Below are 21685 nucleotides of genomic sequence, written 5' to 3' on the forward strand. Positions count from 1 at the left end.
AGTTGACACATTAAGTTCGGGAATATTATAACCCCAAACCTCTTCTAACTCAAATGTTGTTTTCCTGCTCGGCCTTCTGTGTTCATCCAGCTCTGAAGCTTGTTATCCCAGACTCTCCAGCATCTGCAGTTCCTACTATCTTTCTAACTCCGATGTTGTTGGTTTTATTCAGCTGTTCAAGAAGCAGGGGAGTCCGTATCAGGATTTTTGACAAGGTTAAGAGGACTGGCAGAGGCATGTGGTTTTGGGTTAACCTTGAATGCTATGCTGAGAGACCATATGGGATGTGGGATTAATGATGTAACCATGCAGAAGTGCTCTCTAGCCAAAGCCTAACTGGTCTTTGAACAGGCACTACATCTGGCTTTATCATTAGAAAATGCAACAAGTGGAACATGGGAGCTACACAGCATACCAATGAAAGTGGACATCCTCACCTATCCGACTGAGCTTGAGGAACACCATTTCAGTGTAGGCAACCACAGGACATTTCCTGAGCAGAGGAACCCCAGCCTCCAGCAAAACCCCCACGACAAAATCAAACCTCGACCAAATGGCTAAAAAGGCAAGCTGCCATGCAGACTCAAAACAAAGGAATCCAACAAGGCCTAACTTGAGCAAAAGAACTCTTAGGCTGCTATCCAGGAGAATGCACACCCACCAAAAGTTCCCTACATGTGGATTGGACAAGTTAAGTTGCTTAGCAACATCCAAATCAGAACTAATAACATAAATGTCTAGTTAAATGGTCACCTGGTTTTCAGTGGAGGTAGATACTGGCGCAGCTGTATCAGTGGTCACAGAACCTGTTTTTAACAAGATTCTCTCTGGACTCCAACCCTGACTTTTGCACAAGACCTCGGCCAGATTGAGAATTCACACCATGGAATCTTTTTACATTAAGGGTTTGATTGGTTCCGGTTTCCTATGAAAAGCTGTCATTACAGTTACCACTTATCATAGTAAAATGCTTGAGCCCTAGAGTTCTGGGGCAGAATTGGCTGAGAAAGATTCATCTGGATTGGCTCAATATTTTTAAATTAAACAAACAGCTGCCTCAGTAAAGACCTCAGTAAATGAAATAACCAGGAATTTTTCTGGAAGGTCTTGGGACTATCAAAGGGGATTGTCCAGTGTCATTTGCCTGATGGGCAAAAGTAGAGGCAGAAGTCAGGATTCTGGAAAGCAAAGGAGTTATCAAACAGGTGCACTTTGTGGAATGGGCAGAACCGGTTGTACCAACTGTGAAGGCTGATGGCTCTCTTCACCTTTGTAGGGGATTTTAAGCAAACAGTAAGCCGTTTCTCGCAGCTGGATAAATACCTAATCCCTCAATAGCAGATTTGTACATGAAACCAGTGGTGGGGTGTTCTTCAAAAGGCTTTTTGTACTTGTAAACGTGACTACATGAGGAATCTCATAAGTATGTCACAATTATCATCCATAAGCGTTGGAATTAATATATAAGACTGCCTGCACCCTTATCCAGTGGACAATAGGGAACATTTTACAAGGGCTATCCCAGATTGCCATTCACTTAAACAACATGCTGATAACAGGAAGACCAATAAAGGGCACTTGAAGAACTTGTATATAAACATTTCTCTCAGGCAGATGTACATCTTAGACAGAAAAAACACCTGAGTGACCTACTTGGACTACAGAGTTGACAAAACCGAGTTACACCTGTTGGAGGATAAATAGAGGGTGATCAAAGGAGCCTCGGCTCCCATGTCTGTACCAGAGCTTAGGTCTGTCCTTGGGCTGGTGAATTATTATGGGAAATTTATACATAAATGGCACCTATCTTGACACCTTTAACATGCTATTGAAAGGCATCTGCTTTGAAAATGGTTGTGTAGCCAAGTAGTAGCGTTTAGGGATGTGAAAAGCAGCTTTCATCGTCTAAGGTGTTGACCCACTATGGTTCCAAGCGAGAGGTGGTGCTGATATACAAAGCCTCTCCGTATGGTATCAGGCTACTGTTGGCTCACTGGTAGCCCAACGGAGAGCAACACCCGATAGCGTATGATTCCCGCAGTTGGCTGACATTCGCTGCAAAAATGCCTGGATAGAGAAGAGAGGTTTGGCTGTGAGAAAGTTAAACTTGTCATAGTACTAGACCACAAATCCCTGCTTAAAGAAGACAATGCTGTACCACCCATTGCTTCTGGTAGACTTCAGCATTGGGGCATTATTCTCAGCACGTACAAGTACACATTAGAACGCCATCCAGGAAGCTAAGTGGCGAATGTGGATGTCTTCCACTGGCAGACACTCCACCAGTGATACCTCCTCTGGTAGAGTCTATTTTGGTTTTAAACTTCCTCGACATCCTTCCTGCCACTGCTGATAATATCTGACTGTGGACACAAGTGTTGTTGGACCTTCTGAATCTCCTGTTTATATCTGTCAGCCAGGGCTCCCTAATCAAAAATCTCAGTCAGCACAATCCACCTGGTTCAGAATCCAATCACGCCCTCCCCACCCCGTGAAGTCTGGGTATTTTGGCTTGTTATTTCTGTTGTAGCTTCTCCTGGGACATTTTTGTCCCAGGTCCGGTTCCTCGGGCTTGGATTCGGACACAGACGGTATGTACCAGACTGTAGCCCATCTCTCACGCCTAGAGGGTCTTAGAGTTTCCTCCTCTTCTTCCAGTGGTAACAGTATCAACGCTGTATCCATCTCAAATGCTGAGGTTTTCTGGACACTACATGGAGGGGGAGACTGTAAGCGGTTTACAGAGAGATATTGATTGGTTAAGTAAGTGGGCAAACAGAGTATAATGTCAAAATATGAAATTGTTCATTTTTAGAGAGCAAAAGAAGAGTATTATCGAAATGGAGAAAATTTGCAGAAGTCTGAACATAAAGGAAGTTGGGGGTGCTTATGTATGAAACACAGAAAGCTAGCACACAGGTTCACCATGTAATCAGGAAGGCTAATGGAATGCTACACCTTAATCGAGGAGGTTCAAGTATAAGAGTAGGGAAATCTTATTGTAACTGTACAAGATGCTGGTGAGAATACAGTTGGAGCACTGAGTAGTTCTGATCCCTTTGTTTAGGAAATATATCATTTCATTGTAGACAGTTCACAGAAGGTTTGCTAAGATGAATCTTGGCATGGAGGAACTGGCTTCTGAGCAAAGGCTAACTGGTTGGTTGGGACCCTATACTCAGTGCAGTTTAGAAGAATGGAAGTTGATCTCATTGAAACATATAGGATTCTTAAGGTGTGACAGAACAAATTCTGAGAGAATGTTTGCTCTCATGGGAGAGAACAAACAGCAGAAGGTCTAGTCTCAGAGTAAAGACATGGTATTTAAGACTGAGGTGAGAAGGATTTTCTTCTGTCCGATGGTTGAAAGTCATTGGGACTCCCTGCCGAGGAGTGGGACAAGGGTTATGGGGAAAGGACAGGAAAGTGAAAATGAGGAACGTTAGATCCGGCTCAAGGGGCTGAATGGGCTAATCATATCCTTACTACTTATGCATTACATCTCAACTATTTTAAGGCGAAAGTAATCAAATAATACAAAGACAGACCAACAATGTTTTATCGCTAAAAGCTCACTTGGGCTTTGCAGAGTGCCATTATGATTTGTGCATACTATTGTCTCTCTTTACAGATAGACTGTGTTATACTGTTGCTGATCTTGCATGTTTGGAAAATCTCAGGGGATCAGCCAGAATCAGCATTAAACATGCACTATTAAGGAATAAACTTCATATTTACTATTAATAATGTGATAAAAATGGATTGATATTGAAATCCTAAGATGAAAACAGTTCTTGTAAGATTGATTTTGGAGAGGAAATTACTGTTTATTTAAGCTTCAGAGTTCAAAATCTCACTTTATTTACTAACTGGGCAACAGTGCAACAAAGCAGTGATCTGAAATTTGCTGGTCACTCTTGAATGGGAAAACAGGCAGTTGGACCTATAAGCTAGAGTGCTGTGCCACTAGTGACACGTCCAATTTCAGCCCAACAGCCCCCACCCACGATTGTAAAAATGGCCCAGGAATTCTGGAATTTCTTTCTGGTTGCAAAGAAGTGGAATACCTTCAAAACAATTCCAGCCTTTCCACTGAAGATTAAAGTCTTAAAGTGGATAAAGACTGATGCTATCATGAATGGGTGACCGATCTGCTGACTTCACACTGATTTTGGGCACTGTTTAAAACGTTGCTTTTAAAGGACTTAGTAAGAAGCTTACTTATGAAGACAAAGGCTTACACTGTATGCTCTATGAGCCTGAAGTTTTAATATTTCACGCAAGTTCAAAATTAATAACTGTGTCAGAGAGGCTAGCCTTCAGAAGATGGAGTAGCAATCATTGCCTTGGTTACTAATTATTATAGTTTCATAATAAATCTAGTCTACTAATATTAAACAATAACTCATAAAATTAAACTTTATATTGCTATGATGGCTTCAATGGAGCAGCACTGCAGATACTATTATTTCATTTACTCACGCAACCTCATTTTGTAACCAAGCAGGAGCAGCAGTTACGCAAGACTCACAAAAAAGTGGCTCACATTATAACTGAACAAATTGGCTGATTTACATTGCTAAAGTTCATTGCTCTGGGAAGATCCATGCAGTTCTAATCGTAAAAGCACCAGAAGCATTCTCAGCAGGCTTGCAGTAGTACACAATCCCACCCAGAACCTTTTTAAAAGTATGCCCAGACAATTTGAAAAGAAAAATGGACAAAAAAAGTAACAATTTTCTTTGTTTATCAATGTTGAGTTTTGATTTTTTGTTCAGAAATAAGAACTAGTGATGAGAACGGGATTATGAACCGGATATAATGCACAGATGCTGGTATCCTGTCAGTGTCACTATTTATTTACCTCTACACCATATACTGGCTGCGGCCAGCCAACTTGGAGGCAGTCCTCTGAACTGAGAAAATTCTAAATCTCCTGGTTATATTTTACATTCTTACCAGGTAGCAGTCATTGTGGTAGTGGCAAAAGAGAGTCAATATCTCTGTGTGTAATCTCCTGGCTCTACTGGTCAGCCAGGGATTCCTGATTGGCCCAGATTAATAATCCCAATCAACCTGGTTGCAATCACTACATGCAACCCACCCCACTGAATCCGGGGATATTGGCCTATTGGATCTCTCTTGGTCAGGCACCATCAGAGAAGCAGGAGAGTCGATGTTTCAGGTTGGGACCCTTCACCCAGTCCTGAAGAGTCCCAACCAAAAATGTGACTCTCCTGCTGCTCTGATGCTGTGTGAACCTCTGTGCTCCTCCAGCTCCACGCTGAATTGACTAACTCCAGCACCGGCAGTTCTCACTGTCCCCTGGTCTTTCTTTTGTGGTTTTCCCTGCAATGTTTTTGCTCCAGGGCCGGTTCCTCGGTTTTGGACTCTGACATGGCCAACTTGTACCAGATCATACAATATCAAGGCTGCATCCCTCTCAGACTCTGATGTTTCCTCAGATGGGCCTTCTGGCTGTTCTGTGGGGCCAGGTATGTTTTGCTCCTGCCCAGTTTGTGAGGTAACAGCTTTCAGGTGATCCACCTGTTTGTTCAGGACTGTATTACCTACCTGAATTTTGAAAGTCACCGTACCTGACCTCACACCAACCTTGGCTCGTACCTAGATGGACCATTTCCATGGTTCTGACACCAAACTTCACCTCCCCAAATTAAACCGTCTCTATTGCTTAGAGGCAGCCTGTGGCCAGCATTGGCATTCCCGCCGCCGTTTCAGTCTGTCACCAGGTCTGGGAATATCAGGTTTAACCTGGTGTGGAGTCTTCTCCCCATCAGCAACACTGCTGCAGTTATCCATGTTGTTGCATGTGTGGTGATCTGATAATCAATCTGGAACTGGGACAGTTTGGTATCAACTGACATTGTAGGCTGTTTCTTTAAGCCCGCTTTCAACGTTTGGACCGCACTTTCAGCTAGACCATTGCACGATGGATGGTATGGAGCTGTCCTTATGTGCAGATTGCTATTTGAATTCCCTGCTGGTCAATAACGTCCCGTTGTCCATGACCAATACTTCCAGGAGTCCATGACACACGTATGACGTTCACAGCTTCTCAATCGTCATCCTGAGTTTGCCAAATGAACTTTACAGTTGTCCAACCACTTTGCGTGTCCATACGGAGCATGAACTGACCGGCATATTGAGAGGCAACCAAGTCCAGGGTTTACCCGGCCTTTCACACAAATGTGGAGGCACTGCTGATGGCATAGATCCCTGAAAGTTGCCACCCAGGTTGATAGGGTTGTTAAGAGGGTGTGTTGTGTGTTAGGTTTTATTGGTAGAGGGATTGAGTTTCAGAGCCATGAGGTCATGTTGCAGCTGTACAAAACTGTGGCGTTGCTGCACTTGGATTATTGCATACAGTTCTGGTCGCTGCATTATATGAAGGATGTGGAAGCATTGGAAAGGGTGCAGAGGAGATTTACCAGGATGTTGCCTGGTATGGAGGGAAGGTCTTTTGAGGAAAGGCTGAGGGACTTGAGGCTGTTTTCGTTAGAGGGAAGAAGGTTAAGAGGTGACTTAACACAGGCATACAAGATGATGAGAGGATTAGAGAGGGTGGACAATGAGAGCCTTTTTCCTCAGATGGTGATGGCTAACATGGGGGGACATAGTTTTAAATTGAGGGGTGATAGCTATAGGACAGATGACAGCGGTAGGTTCTTTCCTCAGAAGGTAGTAAGGGCATGGAATGCCCTGTCTGCAAGAGTAGTGGGCTCGCCAACTTTAAGGGCATTTAAATGGTCACCGGATAAACATATGGATGATAATGGAGTAGTGTAGGTTAGATGGGCTTCAGATTGGTTTCATAGGTCAGCGCAACATTGAGGGCTGAAGGGCCTGTATTGCACTGTAATGTTCCATGTTCTTTGTTCTACGTTCTAACCCAAGGAAAGACCTAAGCTCTGGTACCGAGGTGGGAGCTGGGACTCCTTTGATTGCCCTCACTTTATCCTCCAATGGGTTTAACCCAGTTTTGTTGACTCATTATCCCAAGTAGGTCACTTGGGGTGTCCAGAATACACATGTTTTTCCCTTCTAAAGGCACGCGCCTGCTTGGGAGAAACATTTAAAACACTATGTACAAGTTCTCCAAGTACTCTCGGTCACCTGGGGTAGTTCTTGTGAAATATCTTCCATAGTCTGCTGGAAGAGGATACAGGCTGATGCTACCCCAAACGACAGTCTTGTATATTGATATAAACCCTTTTGGGTATTAATTGTAGTGTACTTTTGGGACTCCTTATCCAGTCGCAATTGCAGATAGGTGTGGCTTAGGTCCAGCTTCAGAAAGGGCAGTCCAAATCTGCCAACGTTGTATACAAGTCCTCTGTGTGAGGGCTGGGGTATTTATCCAGCTGTGAGAAGGCAGTTTACCGTTTGCTTAAAATCCCCACAAAGGCAAAGTGGGCCGTCAGGCTTCACAATCGATACGACCGCTGCTGCCCATTCTGCAAACTGCACTGGTTTAATGATTCCTCTGGTCTCCAGCCTCCTAAGATCAATCTCTACTTTTGTCCAGGAGGCAAATAGCACCAGGTAGGCCTTGAAAAATTTCAGGATTGCTTTCTGAATCAACATGTAAAGTGACTTTGGCCCCTTGGATAATCGCATGCCCTTACTGAAAAATACCTGTGTACTTCACTAGGACTTCACTGAGGCAGTAACTAGCTAACCAAACAAAAAAATTGTGCCAATCAAGGTGAATTTTTCTCAACCAATTCTGCCCCAATAAACTTGGGCCTGAGCCTTTTACTACCAACAGGAGGCTGGAACCGAAGTCATACCCTTAATCTGCAGTGGTTGCCCACTCTATTTTCTCATTCTGGCTGAGGTCCTGTGTAAACTTAAATGTTGAAGTCCCGAGCAAATCTTGTTAAAGACAGATTCTGCAACCACAGATACAGCTGCACCACTATTGATCTCCATGGGAACTGGGTGGCCATTTAACCAAACACTAACTGTAATCAGTGATAATGGGAACTGCAGATGCTAGAGAATCCAAGATAACAAAGGGTGGAGCTGGATGAACACAGCAGGCCAAGAAGCATCTCAGGAGCACAAAAGCTGATGTTTTGGGCCTAGATCCTTCATCAGACAGGGGGATGGGGAGAGGGAACTGGAATAAATAGGGAGAGGGGGGAGGTGGACCGAAGATGGAGAGAAAAGAAGATAGGTAGAGAGGAGGGGGTAGGTCAGTCCAGGGAAGATGGACAGGTCAAGGAGGCGGGATGAGGTGGTAGGTAGGAAATGGAGGTGCAGCTTGAGGTGGGAGGAAGGGATGGGTGAGAGGAAGAACAGGTTAGGGAGGCAGAGACAGGCTGGGCTGGTTTTGGGATTCAGTGGGGGGAGGGGATGAGCTGGGCTGGTTTTGTGATGCAGTGGGGGGAGGGGAAGAACTGGGCTGGTTTTGGGATGCAGTAGGGGAAGGGGAGATTTTGAAACTTTTCAACTCCCCCTCCCATTCCTCAGGCGACATGTCCATCATGGGCCTCCTGCAGTGCCACAATGATGCCACCCGAAAGTTGCAGGAACAGCAACTCATATTCCGCTTGGAAACCCTGCAGCCCAATGGTATCAACGTGGACTTCACAAGCTTCAAAATCTCCCCGTCCCCTACTGCATCCCAAAACCAGCCCAGTTCTTCCCCTCCCCCCACTGAATCCCAAAACCAGCCCAGCCTGTCTCTGCTTCCCTAACCTGTTCTTCCTCTCACCCATCTCTTCCTCCCACCTCAAGCCGCACCTCCATTTCCTACCTACCACCTCATCCCACCTCCTTGACCTGTCCATCTTCCCTGGACTGACCTATCCCCTCCCTACCTCCCCACCTATCTTCTTTTCTCTCCGTCTTCGGTCCGCCTCCCCCTCTCTCCCTATTTATTCCAGTTCCCTCTCCCTATCCCCATCTCTGATGAAGGGTCTAGGCCCGAAACGTCAGCTTTTGTGCTCCTGAGATGCTGCTTGGCCTGCTGTGTTCATCCAGCTCCACCCTTTGTTATCTTGGATTCTCTAGCATCTGCAGTTCCCATTATCACTGATTACAGTTAGTGTTTGGTTAAATGGCCACCCAGTTCCCATGGAGATCAATAGTGGTGCAGCTGTATCTGTGGTTGCAGAATCTGTCTTTAACAAGATTTGCTCGGGACTTCAAAGACAGATTCTGCAACCACAGATACAGCTGCACCACTATTGATCTCCATGGGAACTGGGTGGCCATTTAACCAAACACTAACTGTAATCAGTGATAATGGGAACTGCAGATGCTAGAGAATCCAAGATAACAAAGGGTGGAGCTGGATGAACACAGCAGGCCAAGAAGCATCTCAGGAGCACAAAAGCTGATGTTTTGGGCCTAGATCCTTCATCAGACAGGGGGATGGGGAGAGGGAACTGGAATAAATAGGGAGAGGGGGGAGGTGGACCGAAGATGGAGAGAAAAGAAGATAGGTAGAGAGGAGGGGGTAGGTCAGTCCAGGGAAGATGGACAGGTCAAGGAGGCGGGATGAGGTGGTAGGTAGGAAATGGAGGTGCAGCTTGAGGTGGGAGGAAGGGATGGGTGAGAGGAAGAACAGGTTAGGGAGGCAGAGACAGGCTGGGCTGGTTTTGGGATTCAGTGGGGGGAGGGGATGAGCTGGGCTGGTTTTGTGATGCAGTGGGGGGAGGGGAAGAACTGGGCTGGTTTTGGGATGCAGTAGGGGAAGGGGAGATTTTGAAACTTTTCAACTCCCCCTCCCATTCCTCAGGCGACATGTCCATCATGGGCCTCCTGCAGTGCCACAATGATGCCACCCGAAAGTTGCAGGAACAGCAACTCATATTCCGCTTGGAAACCCTGCAGCCCAATGGTATCAACGTGGACTTCACAAGCTTCAAAATCTCCCCGTCCCCTACTGCATCCCAAAACCAGCCCAGTTCTTCCCCTCCCCCCACTGAATCCCAAAACCAGCCCAGCCTGTCTCTGCTTCCCTAACCTGTTCTTCCTCTCACCCATCTCTTCCTCCCACCTCAAGCCGCACCTCCATTTCCTACCTACCACCTCATCCCACCTCCTTGACCTGTCCATCTTCCCTGGACTGACCTATCCCCTCCCTACCTCCCCACCTATCTTCTTTTCTCTCCGTCTTCGGTCCGCCTCCCCCTCTCTCCCTATTTATTCCAGTTCCCTCTCCCTATCCCCATCTCTGATGAAGGGTCTAGGCCCGAAACGTCAGCTTTTGTGCTCCTGAGATGCTGCTTGGCCTGCTGTGTTCATCCACAGCTGTAATCAGTTCTGATTTGGATGTCACAAAGAAATTTAGTTGTTCTAACTCACATGTAGTGGGGGCTTTCCAGGGTGTGCACTCTCCTGGGTACGGCTTATGAGTTTTCTTACTCAAATCAGACCTTGTAGGATTCATTTGCCGTCTTGGGTCTGTACACCGGCAGCAATTACAATGGCCTGCCGCCCCAGATCCTGAGACTTTTAGCCACTTGGCCAAGGCATGACTTTATTGTCGGGTTCTAGGGTCCCTCTGCTCAGGACAAGTCCTGCATGAGGCCCTGCAATTGCCTTCACTCAAGTGGTGATACCCAAGCTCAACTGGACAGGTAAGGGTGTCGGTTTTCATGTCTGATGTCTCTGGGAAATTTAAGCCCTTATAACTGATAAAGCAGCAGGTCTACAAACAGTCAGAAGGATTACTCAGAGATAATGGGAACTGCAGATGCTGGAGATTCCAAGATAATAAAATGTGAGGCTGGATGAACACAGCAGGCCAAGCAGCATCTCAGGAGCACAAAAGCTGACGTTTCGGGCCTAGACCCTTCATCAGAGAGGGGGATGGGGGGAGGGAACTGGAATAAATAGGGAGAGAGGGGGAGGCGGACCGAAGATGGAGATACCTCCCCACCTACACCCTCTCCACCTATCTTCTTTGCTCTCCATCTTCGGTCCGCCTCCCCCTCTCTCCCTATTTATTCCAGTTCCCTCCCCCCATCCCCCTCTCTGATGAAGGGTCTAGGCCCGAAACGTCAGCTTTTGTGCTCCTGAGATGCTGCTTGGCCTGCTGTGTTCATCCAGCCTCACATTTTATTATCTCAGAAGGATTACTCGTTGCTTTTCATCTGCTCCAACATTTTCCTGGAAAATTATCCTGTATTCTTTCCAAATACTGGGCTCGGACTTTGACAGCAGGATCAAAGGGGTCAAGCTTCCTAATTAAAGGCATGATGCCAGAAATTTTTCTCCCAACTCCAGAATGACTGTTGCAAACAAATGTTCTTCAGGTATGTACTGTTTTGTCCTGCTGCCACTGAAATAACTGCACAGAGGGTGGTATCCCGTCACCAAGCCACCCTTTATTTGCTAGTGCACAGTACACTAGCTGTAGCCAGCCAGCTCAGAGTCAGTCCTCTGAACTAAAGAGATTGTGAAGCCCAGGTTAGCAACCCACATCAAGGATTTCATTGTCAACAAGATGCACCTGGTTCCAATCACGATAGAACCACTATGTGCAACAACAAATTATTGAAAAAAATCAAAATACTGATAACATTTTTTTTAGAAATGGGCTGATACCTCCTACCACACAAAATCATTCAAAGTGACACCCTTAGAAAGCAATGTTTTGATTTTCAAACGTAATTCTAATATTGAGAATCACTCTATAATCACTGACTAGGTTTCATCATTTATAAATTATGACACTAATTATGTGTTCTAATTTTAAACAAAAGCAAGAGAGGTATTCACTTACTGAGGACATCCACAGTCAGGATCTCATCTTTGCAGAGCTTTTGACAAGTCTGATTGTCAGCCAATCTTCCAGAATTAAACAATCTACACTCTATACACTCCCTGCAACAAACCATGACAAGTACTTGTTATTTTTGCATTAAAAATAAGGGAAAGCAATCTGCCATCAGACGCATCTTAATGAAGGACTGTATTCTATACAAACATTCTTATTGTATGCATAAGCAGCTCCATGGTCAGACATGAAATCCTTAAATATTTCTATTGGAGGTGAAAACATAGGTATCAAATAAAGATTGAGTACATTCAAAACTTGGATATTAACAAGGGTGGGTTGTAAAGGCCAGATTTTTGGAATCTACAGCATGCATCTTTTCTTTCTGATAGGTTCGCCATCTACATGTCAACTTGACAGAAAGTTTAGCTTCCATATTTTCATGGTGAACTTATGGATAGTTTACAGACTGCATGTGCAGGGTGAAAGTGCTGGTAGGTTAGATTACCAATCCTGAGGGGAATCACTTCAGCTCCTTTTGGTCTGCAAATGGTGCTGTAACATACACATGACCTCTCTGAAACTGCCAGATTTCGACAGACCTTGAAAGACTGGCCAAGTTCAATCAGAGGCTGCCAACCTTATTGAATGTGGAACGGTTGGATTCTGCCATTGATCAACTTCTAATAAACACTGTACTGGATGGCTGTATTCGGGTTTGCTATTTTAAAAAGCTTTAGTCTCTGACAACATCCCAGCCCATTTGCAAATGAATCTTAAAAATACACAACTGCATTTTGGTCTTTGTGTGTGTGGGGAAAAAAATTCATGAAGAGATCCGTATCGTTATGAGAATGTGAAATAACATATATTCAAATGGAGGATATTAATAAAGTTTACATTAATTCATATTATTCCTGCTTGTAAAAGAAACATGAAAATGAGAGGGCAAAGATTTATACTGATTTTCAAAATAAGCAAATGTGAAGTGGGAAAAATCTTTTCACTTAGCAAGTAGTTCAGGTATGGAATATATTGCTTGCAAGGTTGGTGGAGGTAGGTTCAACTGAGACATTCGATGACTATTTGAATAGAAATAATATGCAAAGACATGCAGAAAAAGAGAGAGATTGGCACATGGATCCAGGAAACTAGGTATTCAAACTTCAGATTCTCCATTCAATTACACCTTTCTACTGACCACACACTGGCGTGCTTAGTTTCATTAACTTAAATTTACTACCCCATGCTTGGAAATTATTTTGTGATTAGTTCACACCTCAATAACCAAGTTGGGCATCGGAGATATCTGTATCAGCAGGGTATTTATTTTTACACTTGATCTGAAATGCATGTAGCTGAATGTGTAATTTTAAAATTGATGGCACAATCATCTGACAGCTGAGGCAAATCTGATTTTTTTTTCCTTCCCATCTCAGTTGCCTGGAAGGAATTACACTGATGTAAATGGGCTTCCACCAAATTTCTGACAGTTGAATGGGAGAGCCCCTGTGGTTATTCAGCATCTTTAAATGGACATTATTGTCATTAATATAAAATGGGCAAAACTGAAAAGGAGATGCCAGTCTCATTTCCTGGACATGACTTTCGAGGATCAATTAGTGTAGTTAAACCTTCTAGCCAATGCACAAAGTTAAAGCTTATGTTCAACTATTCTGAACTACTTGCATGAAAAAAAATTCTGGGAAAGCATTTGCCTCCAACTCTTTTAGTATAGTTGTGAAATTAATACACATACTAAAAGATTTTAAGTATCAATGTCATCCTCAAGGCTTCTTTCTCACAATTATACTTAAGGTTATCCCTTAACAATCACCTAAAATAGCCAGGTCAGATTGCAAATGCCTCAGATAGAATATACCGCTGCTCTGTGCTGATTATGACTCATCAAGTGTAACTCTGGTGAGAGACTCCAGGCCTTGAGAAGTGGGTGGAACAAGTCTGGAGAGCAGACTAAAAGGATGGTTTGGGAAGGTAAGCTAATTTATAATTTTGTATGCATCTCCTGAGATGCATGTAATGGAATTCCTTTCAAAAAGGTTGCTCTTTCTTTTGAATCTAAACATGTTTCAGAAGGCTTGTGATCAGTGGATTGTTTCACATTTCTCGGCAGAGCTTCAGCAAAAGAGATATATGCCATGAGGCATTTCAGAACCACTCCTTACAGGAACAATATTGGTGAGCAACTCAAAATTAATCCACTTTTATTTGCAATTTTCTTTTCTTTCTTCATGCTTTGAAAATACAATGAAACACAGAAGATTGAGCAGGAGTAGTTAATTTGAATTCAAGCCTTCTATGTCATTCACGATGATCATAGTTGATCATCAAATCCTAATCCCAACCTCCCTCATAACCCTTAATCCCCTTAGTCCAAGAGTAATATCTATCTCCTTGAAAACACAATGTTTATCCTCAACCACTTTCTGTGGTAATGAATTCCACAGTTTACCCCCTATCCTTAAACTGTGACTCTGGTACTAGACTCACTACCAGGAATATCCTTCCTGCATATAACCTGTCTAGTCCTGTTGGGATTTTATAGGTTTCTATGACAGCTCCCTCAATGTTCTACACTCCAGTGAATACAATCCCAACCATCTCAATCTCACTTCACATGGCAGTCCTGAATCAATAATGGTAAACGTTTGCTGCACTCCTTCCAGAGCAACCAGCAGCCCCCTAATACTCTGCCCATGTGGTATTTCTTCATGTTGTGGTCTTGACTGACAGTCTGGAGATATTCAGCTAAGAAGAGCCAAAATAGCAAAGCATGATTGTACACAATTTTAGGCATAATTTGTCGTAACGGTCAATGGCTGAATTCATTTTTACTCGTTAAATGACGATGTTGTAGCTACCTTGTCACAACTCACCGTGCAAACCATTCCACTACCTGAAATGCTGCTCAGTTGTGTGTAATCAGCAAGTTAAACACAAACTTAAGCCAAAAGTAGATCCGCTGTTTCATAAAGCTCAGCAGCACATAACACCATGTATCTCACAGCCAGCTTACCATTGGCTCCATGGAACAATTTGATTTTACTACTTACCATTTATATGAATTGATTTAAGTGAAGAACATATTTAAGTTTTGAAAATGTAAACTTAAATTGTGAAGCAAAAGGTAATAATTGCCTAATTTGGATTTACCGGTTATAGACGGACCTTTCCACTTAACATATGTGCTCAAATCCAACAATCTTGTAACTACAGTACGGGTGGTAAACTCGCACATTTGAATTAACAGAACAAAGGGATTTGATTCATACCTTTTCATGCCACAGGCATCAGGGCAGGTTGGGCATTTCTCGCAGGTATCCCCAAATGCTCCAGGTTCAGTGCACGAACATCGGCCACATGCGCAGTTTCCTCTACCGCTGCAAATCTGCCCATCATCTGAAAGGCACGAGTCCATTTTTGTTGAACAATTGCAATTGTCTCCAATCCAGCTGGCATGACACTTGCATTCACCACAGTGACATTCTCCATGCCCTGAGAAAAGGAAGTCAGATTAAAATATTGTACTCTATTAATTCTATCTAACGAAGTTATTATGAGTCAAATTTGACTTGCGATAAATTTCATAGCTACTTGTGTAGTCACTGAACAATGGGTATGCACATGTTCAAAACTAGTCTTAAAGGAGCCGAGAGGGAACTTGAGAAGGATAAGTTGATAAGTTTTCATTCAAATAAATTATAATTATTATATCAATATATTCTTATACCTTTTTCAGACCTTCACTCAAATTGTAACAACTACAGCAACAGGGTGTTACATATTATGCTGAATTCCCAACAGACTTCATGAGGTGGTTTTTGCCCAAACTACTAGGGATTCAATGCTGCTGATGAGAACTATAAAAACTGCAATAAAGGCATAGGCCATAGCATAATCCCCTATCTTCATTGAACAGAGAACAGTACAGGCTCTTGGGCCCACGATGTTGTGCCGAACCTTTACGTGAAACCTAAGGTCTATCTAACCTCCACCACTACGTTATACTATCATCCACAGGCCTATCTAATAGCCGCTTAAATGCCCCTGAGCCGACTCCACTATCGTCTTCAGCAATGCATTCCATGCCCCTACCACTCTCTGAGTAAAGAACCTACCTTTGATGTCTCTCTGATATCCACCTCCTTTCACTTTAAAACTACGTCTCCTCGTAAAAGTTAAGAAAAAAGTCTTTGGCTGTCTACTCCATCTATACCTCATTTTGTACACTTCTATCAAGTCACCTCTCACCTTTCGTTGTTCTAAAGAGAAAAGTCCTAGCTCTCTCAACCTTTCCTCGTTGGACTTCCCTCCATTCCAGGCAACATCCTGGTAAATATCCTCTGCATTTTTTCCAACGCTTCCTCATCTTTTCTGTTTTGAGGTGACCAGAACTGGACACAATACTCCAGATGTGGCTGAACCAGGCTTTTGTACAGCTGGAGCATAACTTCACAGCTCTTGAGCTCAATCCCTCTATGAATGAAAGCTAACACATCATGCGCCTTCTTAACAACTGTATCCATGTGGGTGGCAGCTTTCAGCCACAAGCCACAGTCACTAGCCTTTGGGAAGATTCTACAGTATTAAGGTAGCAACACATGTATCTAAACAGGCTGCATAAAATGCGTATGCTAGAGAAAGATATTTATAGTAAAAGATTAGAGGTAAGCCAAAAGGGTTGTGAAAGTTTTAAAAATAAACAAAAGATCACCAAAAACATGATAGAGGAAGAAAATAAACTTTGACAGTAAACTTGCATGTAATAGCAAGATGAACACAAGAGCTTCTTTACATATGTTAAAAGGAAGTAAGAAGCCAAAGTGAACAGAGACCTCATACAGAATGAGGAAGTGGGGAAGCAATAACGGAGAACCATGAAATAGAAGAGTAGTTGAATAGGTACTCTGTATCAGCTTTCACAGTAAAAGACATGAATAGCTTGCCAAAACTATTAAATATTTAAAGTGGCAAAAGGAGAGAAATACTTATTCTCTTACTGGAGAAAAAAATGAAAGGGAAACTAATGGGGTTAAGGATTGAAAAGTCCCTGAACCTAATGGGATTTATACTAGGACGTTAAAGGAAATGGCTACAGAAGTAGTGATTGTGTACACAGATGTGAATCCCAAATGACATCACAATTTATTAACTAATACGAGCCTTGAAAAATTTGTCTGGAATCAGCCCATGTCTGTAGATAGCACGCATACCATTAAAATAGATCATGCAGTATCTTTGGAGACAAAAACACAGTTAGCTTTTGGGTCAATAAGCTTTTGTTAGAAGAGTTATTGACGTGAAAAATTTGGTATGATTTTCCATTTTTCTTCAAAGTATAGGCCGAATATGTTAGATAGCAACTAACCACCTCCATCAGTGAGACAATTCACTTGACCATCCATCAAGCTACTTGTTAAGAACTTACAGGCAAGACATGCAAGATGCTCACTCTATCGCAGACCTTGAGAATGCAGCTTCACGTTCCTATAGACCATTGGATTAAACTGGAGGCCTCAGGGAGGATCCAGCAGTGAGATGTTTTTCTTTCTTCTTATTATAGCAAGGGATCACACAGAAAGGTTAGTATCAGAGGTAGAGGCAAGGGGTTGTTTTCAGAGATGACCCCCTTGCCTCCCATCTATACCTCTGATTGCACCTAATTGGGGATAATCAGAAGTACTACCTTCAATACAGCAAGCAGTTTATCATGGTTTCCATAATCAGCTATATTTCTCACTGCCAGGATGACTGGTATTTAGGAATGAGTTGAGGCCCTTAAGTGGCAATCAATTGATCACTTAAGGCCCTTAATTTCTGTTAAGTACAAAAGGCCACCCATGGGCTCGAGCAGAGGTGCAAAGAAGGGGTACATTTCTCTCCAGATCAAACTCGCTCCCCTACTCACCACATATCTTGCACCTCCAGGGAGAGAAAAAATACATTCCTCAGTTCCACCTGATATGCTGAACATTTCCAGCATTCTCTACTTTTTATTTCAGGTTGCCAGCATTCATGGCATTATGCTTAAGGGTTCCAATGCTGACTATTCCACGTAAGAATGCCAGCAACTCTTTTTGGAGATAATAACTTTGGTGGCCAGATGTCACTACTAATCAGAAACAAATCAATCACATAGTAGTATGATTATAAGAGGATGTCAGAGATTGGGAGTTGTGCAACAGTTATTGTCTCTCCTAAATGCTCAAAGCTCATCCAATATTTACAAGACGCAAACAGACTGAAATGGAAAATGATAAAATACTGGCTGATATTGGCCAACGTAAGTGTCACCCCTTCTGCCACCTTCAACATTCAATCCCTGCACCACTGGTGCACAGTGGCAGCAGCGGGTCAAGTCTACAAGATACACTGCAGAAACTTGCCAAGACACTTTTTTTTTGACAGGCAGGGTCAAGTTAGGCATCATAATTCTAGTACTTACCCCACTGCAGGCCCATTATCCACCTGCTCCCATCTGCAATTTATTATCCACCCTCTCAATCATGCAAATTACTTTTTATCCTTGCTTACAATATTCACTAAACAATTTAGCAAAACATTACAGTAAAATGACAATGACTGTTGTTTACAAACATCAAGTACATATGCAGCAATATTAAGAACAGCAATTGTATAATGCACTGTCATGGGGCATGCACCCCTAAGGTAATTCCACCATGATTGTTAAACAGAGCCAAAACAACAGACTGTTTGCTGACACAAATCTACCAATGATGACTGCCAACTGAACATGCACTTAGTATTAAATCAATTTTTCTGAATTAAAATAAAAGTTCTACTTTGTTTTAAAAGTTTATTTCTGTCACCAGTTTCATTAAAACTGCATTGTACTTTTTTTCAAGTAAATATTTGTTATTACATAGGAGATATTGCTGCTTGTGCATATGGTCCTTGGTGTAAGCAAACCAGAGAGCCATTAAACAAATCAGAGAGTTCCAATTTGCTTCAAGCAGTATCATGTGATTGTTAACTTGGCAGGCAACACATCCCATTTATTATTTATAACATAGTGCGGATGGGAAACATTGACTTTGGCAATTACTTCAATGTTCATTAACATATTCTACATACTGTATCATAGGTACACAGTGACAGTCAATTCATTCATATATGTGGAAAATGTCAAATACATACAACTCAGATAGACTTCACACAATGCTTTCAATTTTTACAAGTGTAAGAAAACGACCTGGGTGCATGATATTATTCAAAATAATTATTTCATTCAACCATTGTAACTCAATTTTATTTTGTCAGTATTTTCACTGAGTAGAAAGATCAAATGACTCCTAAGCAACAAAATGGAAGGACTGAACAACATTAGTCTTCACCAATAGTGACCGGTCTTGGAGTCTTCCGGTGTTTTTGTACAATACAGCTTTTAAGAGGCCAGAGGACAAAGAATGGTTCACAAATGTATGTGCTTTCTTGCTCAGTTTGTCTGAAGACTCTGCTGATTGCTGTTTCTGACTACACCACACTGTATATATTTGCTGTGTAACACAATTTTATCATAATATTTCAATGCCTCAATAAAATCATTATAAAAATGTGGGATAATAAATAATTAGGCAAAAGAACAGGATTGAAGTCAATGGAAAAGACACTTGGGAAATGTGTGCACTGTAAAACAGATTACTGTGTCACTGAGCACAATACAGACTCTAGACGAGGCAATGTCACCCCACAAAGTCTGATGACAATGCAACTTCCATTTGTGTCAATATAAATAGAACTCCAGCTACGATTCTAGATTGGATGACAAAGGTCATCGAGCTCAGCACATTTTGAATGATTGTGTTGTACGGTGTAAATTTAAAGTTTATTCCCACAGTTTCCACATATGATGTTGCATTGTATTTACATGAAATAAATGTGAAACAGCATATCTAACTATGAGTTGAGAGTTATTTATGAATTACTTACTGTCAATTTAGAACTAGAATGATATAGTAAAAAGTGTTTTGTTGCCATAATCTGGCACTATTTTGAGTTGCAAGAATGAATAAAAAGAAATTACATAAACAAGAGTTCAGCTTCTGTACCGTGATCTTCAAACAAAATCCAAAGCTTTGGCAAGATCTCTGTAAGGTGTCCTGAGCCTCAAGGAGTCCCTGCTCTGGCTACAGTGATGACAATTAGGTTTCAGGCATACTACAGCCACAAGTCTCCACTCCAGGCACCGCCACATCACAGCTGAAGGCTCACCGGGTAGTGTTCAGATTGCTGAGTCCGGCCACTCCAGGCCGGCTGCATCCTTCTCTCTCTCTCTCTCTCTCTGTCGCTCCTTTCTCGTCATTTTCTTTCTCTTTTTTTCTCTCCTTCAGCTTCTGACATCGTGGAGAAGCCAGAGCAATGTAGCTGGAGTCAGCTTCAGCTGTGGTGGTGCCTGGAGTAAGAACTCCTGCCTGCAGGAGGCCCAGAGGTTTGTAGTGCAGCAGAAACAGGCAAATTAAGTTGAAAAATAATATAATATCCTGAGAGAAGCTTTTAGAGTGATGGGCATTTCCATGTAAGTCTTTTTACGGTAAAGAGCTTTTGAGTTGTTGCTTGGGGATTTCAATAGATTTTCTTTGCCAAAGTTACAATGGATGATCTGCCATCCTTTGACAGATTTTAAGCAGTATGGGGTAATGTAGCAGAACTTTTTACAAGCTTTATGAAATCTGTTGGTGGCAATAAGGATTCTATCCATTCCCACACTTTGCAACACCAACGAAATGGATAACAGTGAGTCATATACTCTGTTTTGCACAATTGCTGGTTCTTATTTTCTTGCATTTATTTTGATGAGGATTAAACTTTCCCAGCTTTTGGTTCGTTAACACAGCATGTCATCATAATTTGCCTACTTTAAAGCATAAAAAAATGAAGACTACTATTTAAATACTGGCTTAAATTCAGAAAAAAATACGGAGAAGTGTTACCTTATTTAGTTTTGTGGAACTAAACCTTAAATGACTCTCACTCTCTCCCCACAGAGCATCCAATTGTATCTAAAATTATTCCAAGAATCTCACTTACATTTTTTGGGCCAAACTTTCAACCAAGAGCACTCATGAGGCAATTGCTGTGAATCTGCAAGAAGAAACTGCTACTATTGACCTTCAGGCACCATCATGGTTTTCTGGTGGGCTTCTGAAAGAGCAATAAGTGGAACCACAAAAGCTGCCAGGAGGACAATAGTAGCAGACATGCAACTTTCCATGAAATTCACGAAAGAGAAAAACATTCAGGACTGGAAGCCTGGAAGTTTCAGTTGTTTTAAAGCTGATCTTTCAGCTTTGTTGCTCTGGCTGCTCAAATGAACAAGATATCTATTGACCACCATGAGCCCCGAATCCTGTGATCCAATGTTTTGCATTATGAGCCCTGTGCTCTCCCAGTCCTGTCGACAGTACCTTCAAAATCCATAATCATTACAACCTGGAGAAACAAAGCCAGCAGGTGCATGTGTATGCCATCTACATGTTCCTTTCTCAGTCATATGTCATAACATCTTGATGTGAAATTGTATCATAATTTCTAAACTGCTGTGTCAAAATCTTGGAATTCCCTCCCTAATCATAATGGCAATCTTTGCAGATCCAGTTTTGCAGTTATGTCCCTTAGGAATTTGCCAGATTAAAGGTGATTGAGCCACACTTGGTGAGCTACATTGAAGTTAACCACCCAGAATAAACTTGCCACTCTCAGTACTTTTTCATAATGGAGTTCAAAATGGCTGTCTCACCATTCAATATTTGCCCGTAAAGTGGGATCTTTTGCTCGCGACGGTGGGAAGCTCCTCACTGCCAATCCCATGTGATTCTCCCAACTTTCGCACCAATGGCCAAGTCATTCAGAGGCTGGGAAGATTCTGCCCTGCAAGTATGATTGTATTAG

The 21685-nt window shown here is 42.5% G+C and overlaps 1 protein-coding gene across 2 annotated transcripts in view; it reads right to left on the reverse strand.

Moving 5' to 3' along the window:
• The window catches only part of itgb5 (integrin, beta 5), a 133510-nt gene that overhangs the window by 15099 nt on the left and 96726 nt on the right, over positions 1-21685 (reverse strand). For both annotated transcript variants that reach the window (XM_048534303.2, XM_059647360.1), the window contains 2 exons: positions 15049-15271; positions 11762-11862 (listed from right to left, as the gene is read on the reverse strand). In XM_048534303.2, the coding sequence (XP_048390260.1) occupies positions 11762-11862; positions 15049-15271 (324 nt within the window). The remainder of the gene's footprint in view (positions 1-11761; positions 11863-15048; positions 15272-21685) is intronic.

Source organism: Stegostoma tigrinum, chromosome 7, assembly GCF_030684315.1.
Source record: "Stegostoma tigrinum isolate sSteTig4 chromosome 7, sSteTig4.hap1, whole genome shotgun sequence".
NCBI classification, from domain to species: Eukaryota; Metazoa; Chordata; class Chondrichthyes; order Orectolobiformes; family Stegostomatidae; genus Stegostoma; species Stegostoma tigrinum.